The sequence below is a fragment of the Equus asinus genome, chromosome 21 (assembly GCF_041296235.1).
Source record: "Equus asinus isolate D_3611 breed Donkey chromosome 21, EquAss-T2T_v2, whole genome shotgun sequence".
NCBI classification, from domain to species: domain Eukaryota; kingdom Metazoa; phylum Chordata; class Mammalia; order Perissodactyla; family Equidae; genus Equus; species Equus asinus.
The window spans coordinates 38,496,637-38,516,990 of NC_091810.1; the positions used below are offsets into that span (position 1 = coordinate 38,496,637).

At 42.9% G+C, this 20,354-nt stretch overlaps 1 protein-coding gene across 4 annotated transcripts in view; it reads right to left on the bottom strand.

Annotated features, from left to right (window-relative positions):
• PTPRG (protein tyrosine phosphatase receptor type G) overlaps positions 1-20,354 on the bottom strand; it is a 680,787-nt gene that overhangs the window by 134,783 nt on the left and 525,650 nt on the right. For all 4 annotated transcript variants that reach the window (XM_014868697.3, XM_070493516.1, XM_014868696.3 and 1 more), the window contains exon 7: positions 4,208-4,365. In XM_014868697.3, the coding sequence (XP_014724183.2) occupies positions 4,208-4,365 (158 nt within the window). The remainder of the gene's footprint in view (positions 1-4,207; positions 4,366-20,354) is intronic.

The following is a 20,354-nucleotide window of genomic DNA, read 5'->3' on the forward strand; positions in this document are numbered from 1 at the left end:
ATGTATGTGGCTTGTGTTTTATTTCTACTGGAGGGTGCTGCCCTAGAGGCTTGGTGATCATTTAATAATAGCAACAAAAAACTCACCTAATATCTCCTGAGCACTTCCTGCAGTGCCAGGCACTGGTCTAGGCATTCTACACACATTCCATCATTTAATCTTTGTAATGGCTCCATGAGGTGGGTATTATTATCATGTCTATTTTAAAGATGAAAACCAAGGTACTGAGTAGCAGAGTAGTTGAGTAATTTGGCTGAAGAATGGAGCCAGGAATGGAACCCAGGCAGTTTGGCTCCAAATGGAACATAGCCTTAATTCAAAAGAGCTGCTCCATTCTTTACGACAGAGATAACATTGGTTAAAAAAAAAGTCATGCAAATAATCCTTTCCTATCCACTCCAGCTCACTGTTAGAAAAAAAAAAAAATCAAACATCCAAAAGCAAACAAACTAGACATGTTCAGACTTATTTATTGCCTTTTTGATAGAACCCCAAGAAGCACTTAAATAAAATTCATGCTAGGGAAAATTATGGGCAGTGTCATATTTTAAACTACAGGAGGCAAATAGTCCTGGAAAGGGAAGGTTGGGATAGTCTCCAATGGCCAAAGCACCATCATTTGAGTGCCATTGTTCTGGAATAAAACACACCCTAGTGTACTAGACTCAAAATGATCATGTTGTTTGACTGATCATGAACACAACGCAGGCACCCATCTTAATGTGTTAGTCCTGCTCCTTTAACCTCCTAACACCAGCACTAAGAGTGCCGTCATTTTGTTTGGGTGACAAAGTCACGGCATGATTTCTGCCTGATGTTTACAACAGATTATTTTGTGGAGCCATATAAGCCATGCCGACTGCTGGCCAACCAACGCAACGTGTGATTCCATTAGGAACACCGTATTTAGAGGCAGATTATCACACAAGCCAGAGTCAGAGTTCACGGGCTGGTTGGAATGTCCAAGTAGACTCACCAAAGAGAACAAAAGAGAAAAAATAAGTAGTTTCTCATATTTACTCTGGAAGGCTTCAAAGAAATCCACATCACATAAGTCACCAGCTTTTGCTAACCACTATATTTTCTGGTGAACATGCTCTCATTTTTACTGCTTCCAGGCACCTGGCCTGGGTAAGAGAGAAGAGACAGGAGACAGAGCCTTTGGAGAAAGAGAAAGATGAAGGACTGAGAATGTTTTCTTTCTGATAGAAGCAGACATGGAATTCTGTCTACTTGGTTTTTCAGAATTGGCTGTTTGGCTTTCTGAGACGAACATTCTGTGCTAACTTCAGAAAGAATGTTGGCAGGGTCAGAGTGGGAAGGTTTGAAGTGATAATACTTGGATGGCAACTGCCTTCCTTTCCCAAGGGCTGACACAGCTGTGACCTCGACACAGCTCGCAGGCAAGGATCCAGTTTGGCCACATGAAAATGAGCTGTTTTCCTCCCCTGGGAGAGGGACAGAGATACACGAAGCCATGTCTGATAAAAGCAAAGTATTATCTAAAGCTGATTTATAGTAAAGAAACTGGGAAGCCAACATGATTAATTTATTTCTTCACTATTTCCTTGAAATCATAATACCTACAGAGAAGTCATATATTGGAAGTCTCAGAGAAAAACTCTTCCCTGATTTCTTCTCTCTGAGTGTATGGGTAGCAGCAAGTGGAAGAGTAAATACATGTTAACAGAAGCACTTTCTAAGAGGCTCAGTTACCATATGTCAAAATGCTTCTAATTGGCAAACACTTGATAAGACATCCTAGCCTAAAACTCTGCCTTTTATTTGGATGGACTAAATCTGAAACTGCAATAAAACCCAGTAGGTGTTGATGGTCCTTATTTCTCTCCTACTAAACAATTACCACTCTCGGCCTCTCCCCTTCACAGGGCATCCTACAAAAAAAGGGGCCAAATTTGTATTTCTTAACCTCATTATCTCAAGCCATTATATCTTTGAAAACAAAAGCTTTTATCTTAATTGACAGAAAGGATCCCTTTTCAAAACCCCCTTTCCCCAATCCTGAGGATATAAATATTTGGACTCTAATTTTATTTTATTTTAATAAAACAATGCTGGCTTCACCAATAGGAAAAAAACTCGTTTCATATTTCATTATCTCCTTAAGGCTGGCAGATTCTGTTCAGCACCCAAATTGCTTGTCCTCCTTTCTTCATCAGAGCGGAATTAAAAGGAAAAAAAAATATCTCAAAGCAAAATGTCTGCCAACAGCAGTGAGGCTAAATAAGTCTCTTTAGCCTGGCCCCACACCACCTAACTTTGTGAGTGAGACAAAGTTTCTCTCCTGTGCGTGGCTCCTTCTAAACAACCTGCTCCCTTTAGCCCCACAGGGGCAGCACTGGATGGCTTAGAATACTACCTGGCATTTCCGCTGATGTATTTGAGGATGGACACATGACCCATGGCCAGTCAATTCACTGGTTGGCCAACTTCCATTCAGATCTATCTTCTCAAATACTTGACACAGGACCCAGACTATTGTCAGCTGGTAGCTGGCCCTTGAGTTGAAAGGTCAACTGGTACAAGAATAACCATACCGGGCCATGCAACCAGAAGAAAACAAACTAGAAGAGAGAAGAGACCAGAATTTTGCAGAAATACAGAATCACAAAGCTGTGGCAGAAACTCCAAGATTTAAGAGGCCCCGTGGCCCCTGAAAGACAGAGTAAAGCATGTGTCTCACTTCCTGATTACAGTCCTGGTCATGACGGCTTCGTCTCAGAATGCCTCAACTATTGTTTCTTTAAAATACTCCTACTACTTGAGCTACTCTAAGTAGGTTTCTGTTTCTTACATCTGACACCGACCTGACCAGGACACCATTCAACCCTATTTCCCGCACTCCCTACTCTGTATTCTCTGCCCTTATTAGGAAAATCTTTGGCCCATTCCCCATGCCAGCCAGCTTCATAGTTCATAATCTTCTTGCCTGTGTCTTCGGATATATTACTGATTATCACATAATTCCGAAATTTCCCCCTTCCCTCTACAACATCAATACCCCTAGCTGTCAAGCTCTGGAGAGGCATTTCTATTGAATAGCCCTGATAAGAAACTTCCATTTTTAGACAGTCCTGGTTAATGGTTCAAATCCACTTTCCTACAAATCCCACCCATTCTTCCTGGCTCTATTTTCTGGAATAATGAAGAAAAAAATCTACTCTTCTTCTACCCCAGTACATGCTGCATTTTGGACGACCAACACATCCCCTCTAAGAATTTTCCCTTCCATCTATTAATCCTCATGAGTGATTTCAGGCCCCTCACACCCATGGTGGCTCCTCTTCCTCTGACAATGCCGCCAACCCCATCTCCATTTCACCAATTCCTATCCACACTTAAGTGCTCAGCCCAAATCCACCTTCCTATGAACTCTGCCCAGGCCACACTCAGAGAGAAGCAGTCCAGTGTAGTGGGCAGCAACATGGGCTTTGGAATCAGGAAAACGCAGCTTGGTTTCTGGCTTCCATATTCATGAACCATGAATCCTCGGGTGTGTTATGTAATCTCTCAATACCACAATGTCCTGATGTGTACCATCTTAATGCAACACCCATCTCTCAAGGTTGTTTTGCAACTGGGTAAGCTGACCAAATGTAAAGTGCTTAGCATACAAAAAGAGCTCAATCATTGGTATTTTTTCCTTCTTTTCTTCGTGTGTACAAATCTCTCTCTTTTCTGACCTTTGGGCAGGTTTAGTGGTTCAGAGCATGATCTTTTGGATCAGACACTATGGCTTGGTAACCAGTTGTATGAGGTTGGGCAAGTCACTTCACTTCTGTGTCTCTCTCCTATTAAAATGGGGGTACAGATAGTACCTATCTCATAAGACTGTTGTTCATGAGGATTAAATGCGTTAACACATATAAACAGCTAAGAAGAGTTTCTGGCACAAGACATCATCATCATCAAGGATAGTTATTATCTGCTCAAGACTGAATACTTACGTAATACTTGATCTCATGCTTGCAACCCTCCTCAGCTTGTTAATTTGCGGCTGAGAAAACATGTTTTATATTTTACAATTCTCAGGTTCAAAAACATGTTTGTTAGGAAGAATGAAGGAATCAAGGAGGAGCAGACGATCAAAAAAAAATCCTTACTGATGTATGCTAGCAATGTTAAATAGTTAAGCCAACACAAAACAAGTAAACACAGAAGCCCCATTTGGGGGCTGGATATCTACCTGATGGTAAGAGATGGGGACAGGCTTCCGGAAGACTATCCACTCCACAATTTCGCTACATGGTGGGGTGGTCAAAGAACCTGTGTACCGGTAATAGCTGCCCAGGGATGAAGGCAGGAGATCCCGGAGGACGAAAGGATCCAGAAAGGTCTCCTTCTCTGTTTGGGAGAAGAGGGAAAACAGAAGCACAGTGATAAGTCGTACCACCCTGCAGACACACAGTCCAAATCCCAGGCATACTGGTGCCATATCACAAGCCTTATGTTTGTTTACATCCTGAGAAGCACTAGCATTTGGCAGTGGGAGAGCCACAGAAAACACAGCAGTGTTTCCCAAGGTGTGTTGGGAGGCAGCGTACTGCACTATATTTCATGAAAAACGGGTTCCGTGATGAACAACATTGGACAACACTGCAGTCTCCCCCTCGTCCCCCGTGAAACAGACAAAACACTAGCACAGGAAAGTCTCTGAGAAGACCTGCAGAAAAGAAACGGGCTTGATTTTGTTTAAGCCACCCCTTCCCAATCTTGTTTCACCATAGAACTCTTCTCCATCTACTACGTATAAACTAATAATCAGTGGAACAAACTTTGGGAATCTGTGTGTAAAGACAACTATAAGCCAATGGCAGAGTGCAATTCTAAAGTTGGTTACATCTCATGATGGTTTCACCCAAGGCCTATCCAAATCAAAGTGAAACCTAACCAAGGCAAAACCCTGAACTTATAAAATGATGGCCCTGAAAACAGGCTTCCTTTTATAAAAGTGGAGGAGTCTCTCCTTAAGTAGAAGAAATGACATTTAAGCTGAGACCCAACAATGATACCTCACAGTAACTGCATGAGGAAAACAAGGTACGGAAGAGGTGGTTTGCCTGCCCGAGGTCACACAGCTCCTAAGTTGCAAAGGTGGGATATGAACCCGGACACCTTGACACCAGAGCTTGTGTGGTTCAGACTCAGCTGAAGAAGGAGGTGAAGTTAACTGGGTGAACTGAAGGGCGAGGGCAAAAGAGGAGAAGAAGAGCATTTTAGGGCTTGGGGACACATGTGCAAGGGTCCTGAGGCAGGAAAGAATAGTACAACAGAGATTAGGGCTGTATTCTAATTCTCCCAATCAGGCTCAGTAGATCATCCAGCATCTTTCACGAATCAGAGATGGTTCTAGTCTCTACCTGAGTCTCCAAAGGTCTAGCCCTGAATTTAAGTCCGGGATTCCCTTCTCATCCCTGTTAGGGATGTAACAAGGATATTACAGTCCTGCTAATGGCTTGCCTTAGCTCCTGGATGCTCTACACCACGGGCCCCAGGACATTCCTGGGGGGCCTATGGGCTCCAGGTTACTTCATGGACACATCTACGCCTACAGGAATATTCTTCCCAAGCCTCATACCTCCTTCGTCCTCTTCTTTCATGCAGAACAACCAGTGCAAGTATTTGGGCAAATGTGTATCTTTAGACTCAAGAGGTCTATGTAACTGGGGGATAATGGAAAAACCCCAAGAGAAATCAACTATATTAGAATAATTAAAATGGCAATTTCCATTTGGTAGAGATTAGTTGACCAAACTGAACATTTATTTAGCTTTTACTATATGCCAGGCACTATTCTGAGTATTTACATGTTGCAAACATTTAAACAGCACATACTGTATGTGCCAGGCCCTGTTCTAAGAGCTTTATAAAGATTAATTTACTTAATACTTAAAATAGCCCCATGAAGTAGTCCTATTAATAGCCCCAATTTATCGGGCTGAAACACACGACCAGGTAGTTGAGTTCAGAATCTAGGCTTTCATCATTCTCAAACCATCACTCTACTCTTGCACTTTACAACCCTCTAGAGTATGTACTTTTTGCTTACGTGTTTGTTTGTTTTTGGGTTTTTTTGAGGAAGATTAGCCCTGAGCTAACATCTGCCGCCAATCCTCTTCTTTTTGCTGAGGAAGACTGGCCTTGAGCTAACATCCGTGCCCATCTTCCTCTGCTTTATATGTGGGATGCCTGCCACAGCATGGCTTGCCAAGTGGTGCCATGTCTGCACCCAAGATCCGAACTGGCAAACCCCGGGCCACTGGGGTGGAACGTGCGAACTTAACTACTGTGCCACCGGGCCGGCCCCTGGAGTATGTACTTTTAATACTCCAGTTTTACAGATACGGGAATCAAGGCCCAGAGAGGTTAAATGATGAAGCCCAAGGTCACTAGTAAACTGTGAAGTAGCGGCAGTTATTCATGAGGCTCAGAAACCTTGGCTGATTTCTCATATAGGTTTTCACTTCATTTTTAAAAAGGAAAAATTAAATATTAACTAATAAATGCAAAAGTCTTCAAATCATAGGGTTCTATAATCAAAATGACAATAGCAGTTTCTGTTGGACAAAAGGCCAGAAATAAGGGAACTGCCCCTCTGCCTACTGGCAAGTCTGGGCTTTAATTTAAACCTGGTTACCAGCAGCCTAATGATGGGGGAAATCTCTGCAGGCGTGCTTGGCTGGGTCTGGCTTGGCTGGGAGGAGGAAATATTTTGGCCTTTGCTCATTGCCTCTGCGCCTCCTGGGCTGTGTAAATAGTCAACGCAAGGCCCTCAGCAATAGAAGCTGCATAGGGCTTGGCATCACGAACCCAAAAATCACCATCTTCATACCTCCCTCACATTGTAGGTGAACTTGGTGTCACACCGCGGCACACCAACCTGCCTTAGGATCAAGGGCTCCAGACTGAATGCCCAGCAAGTCTTCAGCGTGTTCTCTTAGGGGTCTGATCCTGTATTAGAGTTGCACTTAAGCATGCTGTATGCAGACAGGCGGTGACAAGACCATTCCTGCAAGCTGGAGGTGGCAAAGCCCCCATCTAAAGCACCCACTGGAGGAAGGGGCTGTGGCTTTAAAGAACATAAAAAAGATAAAGCAGAAACACCTGCCACCACCGCCCCCCTCCCCCACCCTGCAGTCTGAGGTGGCTAGATTTCAAAAGGGAACACCACTTGGGCTCGTGAATTTGGTAGGACCGACGGAAACTGCAGGCATGACCACTGCTACAAGTGCAGAAGGGCTTCTCCCTCCTTGACCAACCCAAGGGCTTCAGAGGCAGGCTGTGGCTTTGACTGATTTGCAGGTGCAATCAGATGGGTGGTGGGGAAGGCAGACCTGGGGGCTGGGGACAGGGAAGGAGGACTCACTGTTTGTTGATCCCACCACCGTCCTGCCAGTGGATCCTATGATTCTGAGACCTGGAAGGGCCTTAGACCACGCTAGTTCAGTGGCTTCAGGAGCCAAAAAAGCCTTTCTTCAAACAAAATCTTACACGGGAGCCCGGCAACTCAAACAGCTCAAAGTGCAGCCACTGTGGTTGAAGCTGAGCTGGGAACCCAGAGACACTTTTGAAAACCATCAATTTAGTTCCATTTTTAATTTTACAGCTGGAGAAATGGGAGAATGGGCTGAAATACTGGACCCGAGGTCAAAAACTTGAGGGGCATACAAAGATTTAGATGGAATTCTTTCTTCAAAGAAACCGCCTAGGATCTGAAACAGTTGAGCCTGGGAGCAGCAAACAGCTCCTGGTGCCGACTCCCTAAACCGAGCCACCGCCCGCAGCAGCACCTCATTTCTCCATCCCTACAGAGGTTTGTAAAGAGAGCAGATTCTCAGCCCGCTGGGTTCAAATCCCAATTCCTCCACGTGTGTGATCTTAGGCAAGTTTTAAACCTTTCCAGGCTGTTGTGAAGATTAAATAAGTCAATATAAGAAAGGGATTCAGAGAGAGCCTGGAGCATAGTAAGCATCTCATAAATGACAGGTATTATTCTTATTCTAATTCATTTTACTTGTATTATTATTGTTATTATTATTCCTCAAAACGACCAAGGCCTGCCCACGTACTTCCCTCAATGTTTAAGTATGTGTGTCTCTTATTTTTTTTTTAACTGGATTATTAGTGCCTTAAAGGTACATCATGTCTGAAAAATCCTCCATCAACCTCAGCAGTATAGGTTAGAATTTTCTTTCCCTAAGCTCTAGTGTGGGCTTTGAAACCAACTGACATTTAACAGCTGTGTGACATTAGGGAAAGGTCTTAACCTCTCTGAGCTACTTCTCTTATCTGTAAAATGGGATATTTACTGTGAATATTTACCCCTCAGGGTTGCTGTGACAATTAAGCAGGCGAATAAATGGAAGGGGCTTAGCACAGTGCCTTGTCAACTTTCATTTATCAAAGCAAGCACTTGGCTGAGAGCTGGCCCACTCATTTTGTGTTTTAAGCCAGGGATTAGCAAATGTTTTCTGTAAAGTCGCTGAAAGTAAATATTTTAGGCTTTGCAAGCCAGGAGGCAAAATTGAAGATGTTATATAGGTACTTATATAACAAACACATTTCTGCAACCTTATTAACGATGCTTGAAATGCTAATAATAACCAAGGACAATTTTTAAAATATATATCTACTAATAAGAATGTAATTCTTTTGGGGGGAATCACATTTCACTTAATCAGGGTTCGAATGTAAAAACTGTTCTCGGCTCAGGGGCCATACAAAAATAGTGGAATGGATTCAACCCTTGGGCCACATTTTGCCTCCACCCTCATTTTAAGCCAAATGTTGGGGGTGGGGAACAAGCATTAGAAAGTCACCTTGATAACCATAGCTAGAATGGGGGGGGTGGCATGGTAAACGTTCAGGCGTCTCCATCACGACTGATCATTTCTTTTGCAAACACGTTACAGAATTAACTCTTGAGTTGTTTTCTTTCCCCTTTGAGTTTCTAAGTTCAAACTGAACATCAGTGTTTACTGATCTTTCTGAAAATTCCATTTCCTGCTCAGTCCCGTAGGCAGTGCTCCACTGACAAATGGGGTGCTCAGCATGCTTAATTGTAAGTTAGAAATAGTTTTGGAAATGATAGCTCTGTATTTCCAGCACTGCCCACAAAGCCTGCATAAGCCACGAGGTGCTCCAGTGGCTGGACCCAAGGCCAGGAGTGCCTGACTACAGCTACTGGGAAGAAGGAAAAAAGCATTTTTCAGTCGACAACTTAAACACTTCCACTAAGCAAATCTTAATAAATGGAGACGTTACAAAGTGGAGGAAACTGCTAGAGCCAGGCCCCCTAGATTCGCATCCTAACTCCTCTACTCAAAGGTCTGACCTAAGACAAGCTATTCAGCTTCTCTGTAACTGTTTCTTCACCTGTAAGAGGGGATTAGAATAGTATCACCTGCATAAGGAGGTTCTGCGTATTAAACGAATTAACACTAGTTAAGGGCTTAAGAGAATGTCTGGCACAGAATAAGCACATTTAAGTGCTTGTTAAAGAAATCTTGCTATAAAAGGGCAGTTTGACTTCAAACCCATCCTTCTGCCTCCAACTTTTATCCTAATTAGTAATTTGAATTCAAAACATTCCTATGCCAGCCACTTAACTAGTGAGAAAAATGTTTGAAACACTACTTATACCACCATTCATTCCATTATACCCTAATAAGCAGGTACTGTGCACTACTAGATAAAAGAATTGAAAAGGAATGAATCTCAAATTCCACCTTCAAGGATCCCAGTGCTGTATGCAGACAATATTATATTTTAATAATTAATTGTTCATCAAAGAAAAAGATGAGGAACAGGGATGCTAAATTCAAAGTTATTCAAATTGCAGAAATGAATAATGCATGACTTTTATATTAAATACACACTGTATTAAGTAGTCTACATTTCAGCCAACTCTTTCATTTTTAGGCATTTTGAACGACAATATGAATAATCAGTTAGGGAGGTTTATTTAGAAAGAGCAATACCTTATTTGAATGCCAACGGAGTATATCTGGAGATGATTAAATTTTTCTTATCAATTAGGAAATTTCGTATGAGGGCTTTAAAGTCATGGTCAACCATTAAACCCAGCGCAGCCCAGTTATCCTTGCAGTTTCCTTCCAACATTCAATTATCTCTGGCTCGATTCTGCTCAATTTCTTATTTCTGATAGCAGTGCCAGGAGGCAATCTTTAATTAAAGGAAATTTCAAAGATTCAAACATGCATAATTGGATTAAAAATGTGATCATTAAAACATTAGATGATAATCATCTGATTGATTGCATTTTTCAGTGTTAATAACCTAATATTTTCAATGTTTCGGTTATACAGGAAAAAAGAAAGCCTGTATAAAATATGATAAACAGTCATCATACAGATGAGAGCTTTGCAGTAACCAAGAACTATGGAATGATACTGAAAACACACACAAGCACACATACACCATGGAACCAAGTATGGTCCTGGAAGGTGTACGGACAGCTAGGGGAAGAAAACCCGTGCCAGCCGAAAAGAAGGAATCCACCGATGTCAGGGACGTGCATGAGATAAACTAACAACAGAAAGCCCACACTTCTGATTTTAGCCCAGTGTTCTTTAGATGCTTAAGGGCTTTCCAAAACGTTTTATAAGGAAGAGCTGTTACCTTTTCCTTAAATGCTTAAAATCTCTGGGGTAGGACTGCCCTTCTGTTTCATGTTGGGGAGGGTAGAGAGGAGTGATGGTGGAAAATACTGGGTATTAGGTCACTCCAAATGGGGAAAGATTTATGACAATGCTGCTCCAATTCAATGTGCATTCAACTCACCTGAGGAGCTTGTTAAAACGTAAATGCTGATCCAGTAGGCCTTGGGTTGGGCCTGGGATTCTGCATTTTTAATAACGTTGACCACACTTGAGTAGCCAGTTTCCATGAGGACTATATCAAAGGGCCCCTACACCCTCTACGACCTCATCCACTGCTACTTTCTGGCTCTTAGCTATAGCCACAGTGGCCTCTGCTGTCTCATGTTCACACTACCCCAGGGCCTTTGCACTGGCTCTTCACTCTGCTTAGTACATTTCTTCACTGCTCTCTTCATGGCTAGTTTTAGACCAAATATCTTTAAGCTACTAAAAACTGAATCATATTTGAATGACATATTTCTCAATGAGGTCTTCCCTGACTACTGTTTTCAAAATGACAATTTTAAGGGCAGGCTCACTGAGAAGGAAGCATTTGATTAAAAACCTGAAGGTGGAAGTATGCCATGTAGCTACCTGGGGAGAATATTCCAGGCAGAGAGAAAAGCTGGTGCAAAGGGATTCTGCCTGTGTGGCTGGAGTGAAGTGAGGAAGAGGGAAAGTAGAAGGAAAAGTTCAAGCGCCCCAAATTCGACAGGCTCTAGAGGGGGAAAATCAGCGGCTGGTTAGGTACAGTCTGGAATCTGGCTAAAAACTGTGAAGAGGCCAAAACTCTAGACACAGGGTTAGCAGCTCTCGGTTAAGCCTGGACCAGCCGTGAATGGGCTATTGATCTGCGAGGAGAGATGAATCTGACAGGCTGGTGACAGAAGGGCCTGCCGAACAGGAACAGGAAATGGGAGGCATCAGGGAGGAGGGAATTTTACCTTTACCTGTCTTGAGTTCCTCTCATTGGACTAATCGAAAAAGAAAAACTCAAGACAAATAACAGGAGAGAAACCAATTTAATCTGTACACATGGGAGATCATAAAAATGATGTTTACAGCGTGAACAAAGCAGGCAATTTATGTATCTTTTTACGCAAAGAAACAATAAATTTGTGAAGACTTGACAGGACAAAGAAACTTAGGTTTCGGTGCATAATTAGTAAGGAATTTAAGCAGAGCAGGTTTGGGGTAGTAAATTAGTAAAGAAGTACCAAAGTTTGTTTCTACAGGCTTCTTGGCCCTGAATTCCCCAGCCCTGGTGATAAGGATGTCAGTCCATCTCCTGGGGCAGAAAGGTACCTTCCACATGGGAGAGTTATTTCCGGCTTTCAGGGGGAACAGAGAGAGGAGAGGGTCAAAATGCCCTTTTTGCATCAGCTGCTTCTCGAGTAACTTTAATTCATAATAATCAATTTGGCATTGTGGCATGTTTTGAGGCAGCCTGCCATGGGACTCAACAAAGGTCATGATGGAAAGGAAGAGTCTGACCGCTAGAATGTGGGACTGTAGGAGCATGGCATCTAGAAGCCATTAGGAAGGTCAGAAAGCATTAGATTCTAATTAAGAGGGTGGCAGAGGCCTCCCAGAAGGAGCTGAGGAATTAATTTTATGATCTAAATACAAGCAATGATACTTGCTCTATATGACTGGATGTTGACTACCAGGCATGTCATCTCTCTGTCATCAATAAGGAAGATGAAATGGGAAAGACAGGGCAATGGAAATGAGGCTGGACCGTTTTCAAGATGTAGCTATTTACAAGGCTTCATGATGGATGATTTTAAGGAACAAGCACTAGACTGAAGTTATGACAAGGTGATCCTGGAGAAGTCACCCAAGAAACACAGAGAATTGAGAAGGTGAAGAGAGTTTCAAAGGACACTAGTTCCATTTCATTTTACAAATGAGGAAAATGAGGTCCAGAGAGGGAAAGAGACTGAACTGAGATCACACAGTGAGGTAGGGGCGACTCCGGGCCTCCAAAGCCCAGCATTGGGCCCTTTCTACTACCTCATTCTGGATCCCTGGGCTCTGTGTTTCTCACTCGCAGCAGATCCAAACACGATCAGGTGAGGAAATCTCACTGAAGACTAAAGAACTCTTCTACTTTTTAAAAAATAAATCTAATCCTGACACTGCCCAGCTCAAAACCTTTCAGCGGCTTTTGACTTCATTTAGAATAAAACCCAAACTCCTCACCATGGCCACGAGGCCCTACACAATCTGTCTACCTCTGCAGCCCATCTCTCCCGCCCTCTCCCTTCTTGACTACACACCCACCTCCTCACCTTGCAGTCCCCTCTGCCTGGAATGCTCCCCCGACTCCCACTCCATAAGGGTGATTCTTTTTCAGGTCTCAGCTCAAATGGCGTCTCCTGAGAGGCCACCCTGAGCACCGCATCTCAGAATGTTCCCTCTGCTATTAACCGTCTATGTCTCATACCTCATGCATCTCCTTCCCAGCTTTGCTTGTTTACTGTCCATCTCCCCCAAGAGCCTGACTGTTCCACTAGGGTAAAGACCTTGTCTTTCTTGTCCACCCCATATACCCAGCAACCAAAACACTGCCCAGAACATAAGTAGATGCCTAATAATTAGGTGAAAAGCGAATGAAGGAACAAACAAGCACAGCAGTTGGTATATTTTAAATAACGAATAAACCCTAGACACCGTAATTCTTCATAGCTAAGTCACCATCAATCATAAGATGCATCATTTTTTCAAATACCACCAATAAAGGCAAGATGTTGCTAATTAAACAATGACATGATATCAACCATAAGATGCGTCCAGATTTTCGAGTTCTTAACTATGAAGAAATGAAAAAGAAAATTTGTAGCTATGTGGTGACAGATGTTAACTAGACTTATTGTGATCATTCCACAATATACTCATATATGGAATCATTATGTTGTACACCTGAAACTAATATAACGTTATATGTCAATTATCCCTCAATAAAAAATAAGAAGAAATGAGAGTTGCAGAACTGATGAAACAGAATATCGATATGATTCAATGAGGTTCACATCAAAGGGCCCCATTCGCTTTATAAGTCTACTAGAAGCTGGGCAGAGCCTGTTTTATGTGACCACAGTGCAGAATGCTCACAGGGCCAAGTAGCAGCACTGACTCCCATCTGTTTATACTAACTGGGTTCTCCAGCCTCACTTTACCCTTCACTCACTTAACCCCAAGACTCCATTTCATGCTGTGGAACGTTCTGTAGTGCACCTCTTTTCACCAATTCACATGCATGGTGTGTGAACTCGGTGCCAAGCACGGCTGTGGTCTTTCTCTATATGAGGCTTCACAACCCTGTGAGGTAGGGACCAACATCCTGATGACAGCTGGTAACTCACCCGAGGTCATGGCTGTACAGACCCGAGTCTCACTCATGGCCTGTGTAATTGGTTAATAGTGGTCTCTTTAACAGGCTGGAGGCTCCCTTAAAGTAAGATGGTGGCTCCAGACCATATCCCCTAGCACCCAAGACAGTACCGTAGAAAGTAGCTCCTTTACACGTGATTGAAAAAAATTGACGAAACTAAGTCACTAAGTAATTCTAAGCCAAAAGTGGGCAAACTGGCCCAGGGGCCAGATCCAGCCTAGCGCTTGTTTTTGTAAATGAAGTTTTATTGGTACACAGCCATGCCATTTGTTTACATATTGTCTATGGCTGCTTTGGGGCTACAACTGCACAGCTGAGTAGTTGCAATAGTGAATGTATATGGCTGGCAATGCCTAAAATATTTGCTCTCGGTCCCTTTACAGAGAAAGTTTGCTGATCCTGCTCCTATATGAAGGGTAGGATATTTGAAAGGGATGCAATAAGCAATAACATTTTAGCATGAATGGGGCAAACAACATGGGGAATGTAGAGGGGGGGAGATTACTGCTGCCTCTGAAACACTCTCCACTAGTGGGCAGAAGATGAAATGTGTACCCAGTGGCCTTCTCTATGGGCATAGCCCAGAGGAGCTCCAAGAGGCCTCCATTAAGGCATGAATAACTAGTGTTATTGCAGCGTTTAAGCAAGGGCAGCTTGAGAGGAAGAGAGCCCACCTGACTAGTCAGATTCCTCTATTCAAGTACCCAGAGGGGCGCTCCAAGGTCATGAAATAGCCACTCCACTATGGATCAAGAACATCTAGCCTCCTTGAGTTTATTGGTGGTTTCAGCTGGCCAATTGTGACATTTTGATTTAAGGGTTGATGTTTAAATGAAACGTATGTTGACATTAATATTCCCGAAGAGAAACTACATGAAGAGCATAGTCTTGTCAAGAATCAAGGAAATGAACATGACATTTAAATTATACGGAGTTATACAGCAACAAAACCTCAGTATTATCACTGAGTTGTTCCATTGCTTGCCTCTCTCCCCTACATGGTCCTGGTGGCCATATTTGACATGGTGTGTGCACTCTTTCAGCTTCCTTTTGATGCTCAGTCAATGACCTAATTCACAGAGGAGAAACCAAGGAACACAGAATTAAGTGATTTTGACAATAATCAGGAATTTAGTTGATGTTGGAAATAGAAACTGGCCCAGCAGAGCTGGAAAGAGAATGCACTTCAGAGTCCAATACAACTGCATTTAAATTACTGCTCTACTACGCGAGCTGGAACAAATTAGCCAATCTCTCTGAACCTCAGTTTACCCAAATGTAACACGGGATTAAGAATTCTTATCTCACTGTGCCACTGTGGGATTTAATAAGACTGCATGTACAGAACATCCAGGCAAGGCTAGGTGCACAGCCAGGGGTCAACAGATGAGAGGCTGCTGTCTCTTCCTTTCACCTACTTTGTGGTTCCTTCTCCACAACCCTTTCCACTGATCTCAAAGGGACTGGTACCCCCAAATCATCTTTATGACCACTGTCTGGCATCACTTCATTTTATTTTTGTATGACCCAACTAAGTCAAGCAACATACATTCTATTTCAACAGCTAGGTAGCGATGGAGGCAGAACTTAGAGCTCCACAATCATTCCCTGTCACCAAATGGCCTCTGTACTCAAGTCAACAAGTAACAAAAATAACAATGATGATAGTGGTAGAGGCGGCAGTGAGAACAGCTAGCACTGGGTGTTGACCCTGTGCCAGGCACAAGTATGTACAGTAAGTCACTGACTCCTCAAGACAAACCGGTAAAGTCAGTATCATTATAAATGACCTCATTATACATTTGAGAAAACTGAGGCACAAAGAGGTTAAGTGATTTGTGTAGGTTGTCCAACTAGTGAAAAGCAGAATTGGTATTCAAACCCAGAGCCTGTACTCTTGGCCACTACACAAGAGTGCCTCTCCTATACCAAGGTGACATACGTGTAGCAGGCTCAGAAAATCACACCAGGCAGCCCCAAGGACTTTGGCGAGCACTTTTGCAGAAGACAATTAGAGACATATTTTTAAACTCTCTCTTTGCTCTCCACAACCCACTGAAACAACTGGGAAAAGGGCATTTCCCTGGGCTCCTGAAATCCTCTAAATGACAAAACATTGACAAAGAAGGCTGGCCAAACGAGAACCAGCCTCAAATTCAAATCTAACCTAAAAGGAATCACTTTTGAAGTCTTTTCCGTCTTCACATCATTGTTAACAACACGATTGGTGATAAAATAGAAGTTGCACAGCATTCCATATTTCCTGGCTTTGGCTAAGAAAAGAAATGGAAATAGTTAACATCGATGGTGGTGATTTTGACACACTGAAATCCAGGAAACTGTGGAAATGGCTTAAGTGTGCCTGTTTCTAGAAGATTTTGAGATCAAAAGTGTTCAGATAAACATCTGTCCTTCCTGGATCCACAACAGACGTAAGCCAATTAGTCGAGACCAGGGTGGTGCATATTTATAGCACACTTCAGGAAAGTTCCACGTAATTAAACGCTGGAAACATAAACTTCAAAAGGGAAATTCTGTTGCGTGTTAAGATGTTCAAAACTCTCAGGGAGTTGTAGATAATACAGCATCGGCTTGGCCATTCAAAAGGGAGAAAATAATTTGAATGATTTCTTTCTTTAAGGTAAACATTAAATAAGAACCTCATTAATTCAGTTGAAATACATCTGGATGACATGGTGATTCGGGCAAGTTCAAAACTGAAGGTCACCTCTGTAAAGTCGATCACACGGTAAGTAATTGTCCCGACGTGAACAAACCACTGGGTGATGGCAGCAACTCCCTTGGTAGAGCGACTACAGTATCTACTGTTTAGACAAGGTAGGGTTGACAAGCTTTTTCCGTAAAGGGCCAGAGAGTAAATATTTAAGGCTCTGCAGGGCAGACAGTCTCTCTACTACAACTACACAATTCTGCCACAGTAGTGCGAAAGCAGTCATAGACGATACACAAATAAATGCCTGTGGCAGGATTCCAATAAAGCTTTATTTACAAAAACAGGCAGAAGGCCAGATCCGGCCCACGGATTGTACTTGCTGACCCACGATTTAGAGCACAGTGGCCACATGCCAGGCACCCTTCCTTCTCAGCACTTTCCCTGTCTAAAGCATTTGGCATTAATACCCACGAGGCAGACACTTTCAGTGTCTCCATTTTACAAGATGGAACTTCAGGCACAGAGAGATGCAGCAACTTGTACAGGGTCACACAGCTCCCACAGTGGAGACCCAGAATTCAAACGCGAGACAGCCTGACTTCTGAAGCATTGTTCCAGAATCCTTATTCAGTAGTGTTCCTAAGAATCAAATTTCAAGTGACAACTAACAAAATTCCACTTCTGTAAAAGAATTCCATAATGCAGACTTTGTAAGAAAATTCATTCCAAAGTTCCAACTGCTTATTCATGTGAACACACGAGATTACTTTGCAGGCAAATAACATCAGCCTCTTTGACCTTCACCACCAAGAATGGCAAGGACAAAAAAGATTCCTCATGAGATTAAAATTTTCTCAAAGGCAGGGGAAATCTTGGTCATCATTTTACCCTCCACACCTTGAGTAGCAGTTGTGAGGCATTTGGTAAATGGAAGGATGGACAGATTCTGTGATTCACGAAGCTTAAAGTTACACATACACCACAAGCCGCAACCTCTTAAACCACATCACCTACTCTCTGCTGGATCTCGCTGCTGGCTTGTAATGATACAAGCTACCTTTTCAGTCTAACAGTTTAATTTTTTCCAAAAGTCTCTTTCAAAGGTCTAGGCTTTGTCGTCTTCTTCCAAAGTCCAAGTAAGACATTTTTCAGGAACTTCAGCCCTTTAGCCTCAGCCAGAAAGTTTACGTCAAGATCTTAGACCCTGAGGATAATCACAATGGTGCCAGAGCGACAATGACAGAGTATGGGCCTGTTAAATATTTACTTACTTGCCCCTTCAACTGAGTCTATATGATGAGCCTCACTCAAGACTGAAAGATGCAGGTGGTGACTCTGGCAGACAACAGAGGGCTAGACGGTCTGGAGTAACGAGAGCCAGTCTGAAGTCATGGAGACCTTGGTTCAAGTCACCCAGCCACTGCCTGCTCTACTTGCCCTTCTGTAGAATGGGGGTCATGGGAGTTCTGGCTCAGGGGGTTTCTAGAAGATTCAGTGATGCCTGTTGGTCTAATCAGACGCTTACCTGGTGCAGAGCCAGCGGGCACCAGGACAATAGCAGGGAGGCGCCTTTGGTTTAGACCTGTCACCTGACACCCCGTCCCCTTTGTTTCTGATTTCCTTTTTGTAAATTCCAGAAGGAGGTATTGGCTTCCAAAGTCATCTCTTAATGACATAATCCCAAGGCAGCCTCAGTTCTTTCCTTGGTCTGCAAGCAATTTGTAGAGAGAACAAACAGCCTGTCAGGGGTACTTATGGTAAAAAGTTTTTTCGAAAAGTGCTGTCACTCCTCTCTTTGCTTGTTGTGAGACCACTTGGTATTGATGTGTCCCAGAGGAAAGCATGTCTGAATCTCTTACTTTCTCATGCTAATCACTGTCTTCTTTGATTGTGAAATTTAACACATGCAGAAAAGTGCACAAAACACAAATGTACCATTGCAAATAATCCTAAAGTGAACCCCAGGGTGACCACCACTGAGAACAGGAGAGGTCCTTGCAGCCTCCCCTCAGGCCAGTCCCTCATCACTATCCCATCCTACCCTCAACAAGTAACCACCATCCTCTTTCTTGAAATAATCATTACTTTTGCTTTTCTATTATTTCACCACCTGCATATGCACTCCTAAACACTATAGGTTAGGTTTTCTCATTTTCTGAACTTTATGTTGAGGAACACTCTATGCATTCTTCAGACTCTTGCCTCACTTACTCAACTTTATGGCTCTCAGATGTGCCCATGTTGTTGCGAGGCACAGATTCCACTCCTTTTCATCGGGGTGAAATGTTCTACTGTATGTCTGCACCACATTGTATTTATCCAGCCTGCTAAGGACAGGCAGTTGAGGCATTCCTAGATTTGGGAAATTAGGAAAAACAATGCCACAAACATTCTTGTACATACCTCATGGTGCGCTTACATCTGAGTTTCTCGAGGGGACACACACAGGAATAGGACTACTGAATCTACTTGACTAGATACTGCCAAACTGTTTTCCAAAGGGTAATGTACTAACCTCTCCTCTCACCAGTAAACTATGAGAGTTCCTGGCGTTCACATGCTTGCCAATACTTAACCCTGTCGGGATTTTTAATATTTGCCTATCTGGTGCATGCTGCTAGATTATTTTTGAGCTTTGTGAACGTAATATCTTTGAAAAATTAATGTATAACATACATGTGTTATTCATTAACTCATTTACAAATAGTCAAATGCACAAATCTAAGGGACAATGTGGCAAAATTTTTATATTATACCCATGTAATCATCCTCTAGATCAAGATATGTAATATTTTATTCACCAAGAAAATTCCCTCATGTCCCTTCTCATTCAATACTCCCCTCCACCCCACTATTCTGACTTTTATCACCACGGGTCAGTTTTGCCTATTCTTAAGCCTTATATAAATGGATCCACGCAGTATGTGCTCTTTCGTCTTTGTGTAAATCAAAGAGTTTATTATTTTTAATTGCTGCATAATATTCCACTGTATGCATATATCACAACTTGTGTATCTAGGCTCTCATTGGTGAACATGTGGGCTGTTTCCACTTTGGGGCTATTATGAGCAAAGCTCTCTTGTATACGTCTTTTGGGGGCATTTCTCTTGGGTATATACCACATGTGGAATTGCCCATTCATAGGGTAAGGTATACGTGTAACTTTGGCAGAAATGGCCGCTCAGCTTTTGGGAAGGCTGCATCATCTGCATCCCCACAGCAGTTGTCGCCTACTGCCAGTAACGCCGTGCCCTGGGCTGGTTTCTTTTGCACTAGTGTATCCGTGGCTGGTGACACAATGGCAGTTATAAAGCCTACCCACTGCTCTAGAGGGAATTCAGACTGCTCCAGGTCTGGAGTCTCGTGTTATTTTTTATTGTAGAAACCTCAATCCCAGCAGGTGGGATATGGAAAAAAGAACAGATGCGGACGCGCCAGCTCTTACCACCACATGAAAACACTTGGCCAGGGAGTCACTCATATTTGTGAATTTACTTGATTTCTTCCCTTTCTGCTAGATGCCTGGATTGATTCTAGCTATTCTGACTTTGACTATAGATCTGGTGAGCTGATGATCAGTATCCCAGGGCAGGGGAGAAAA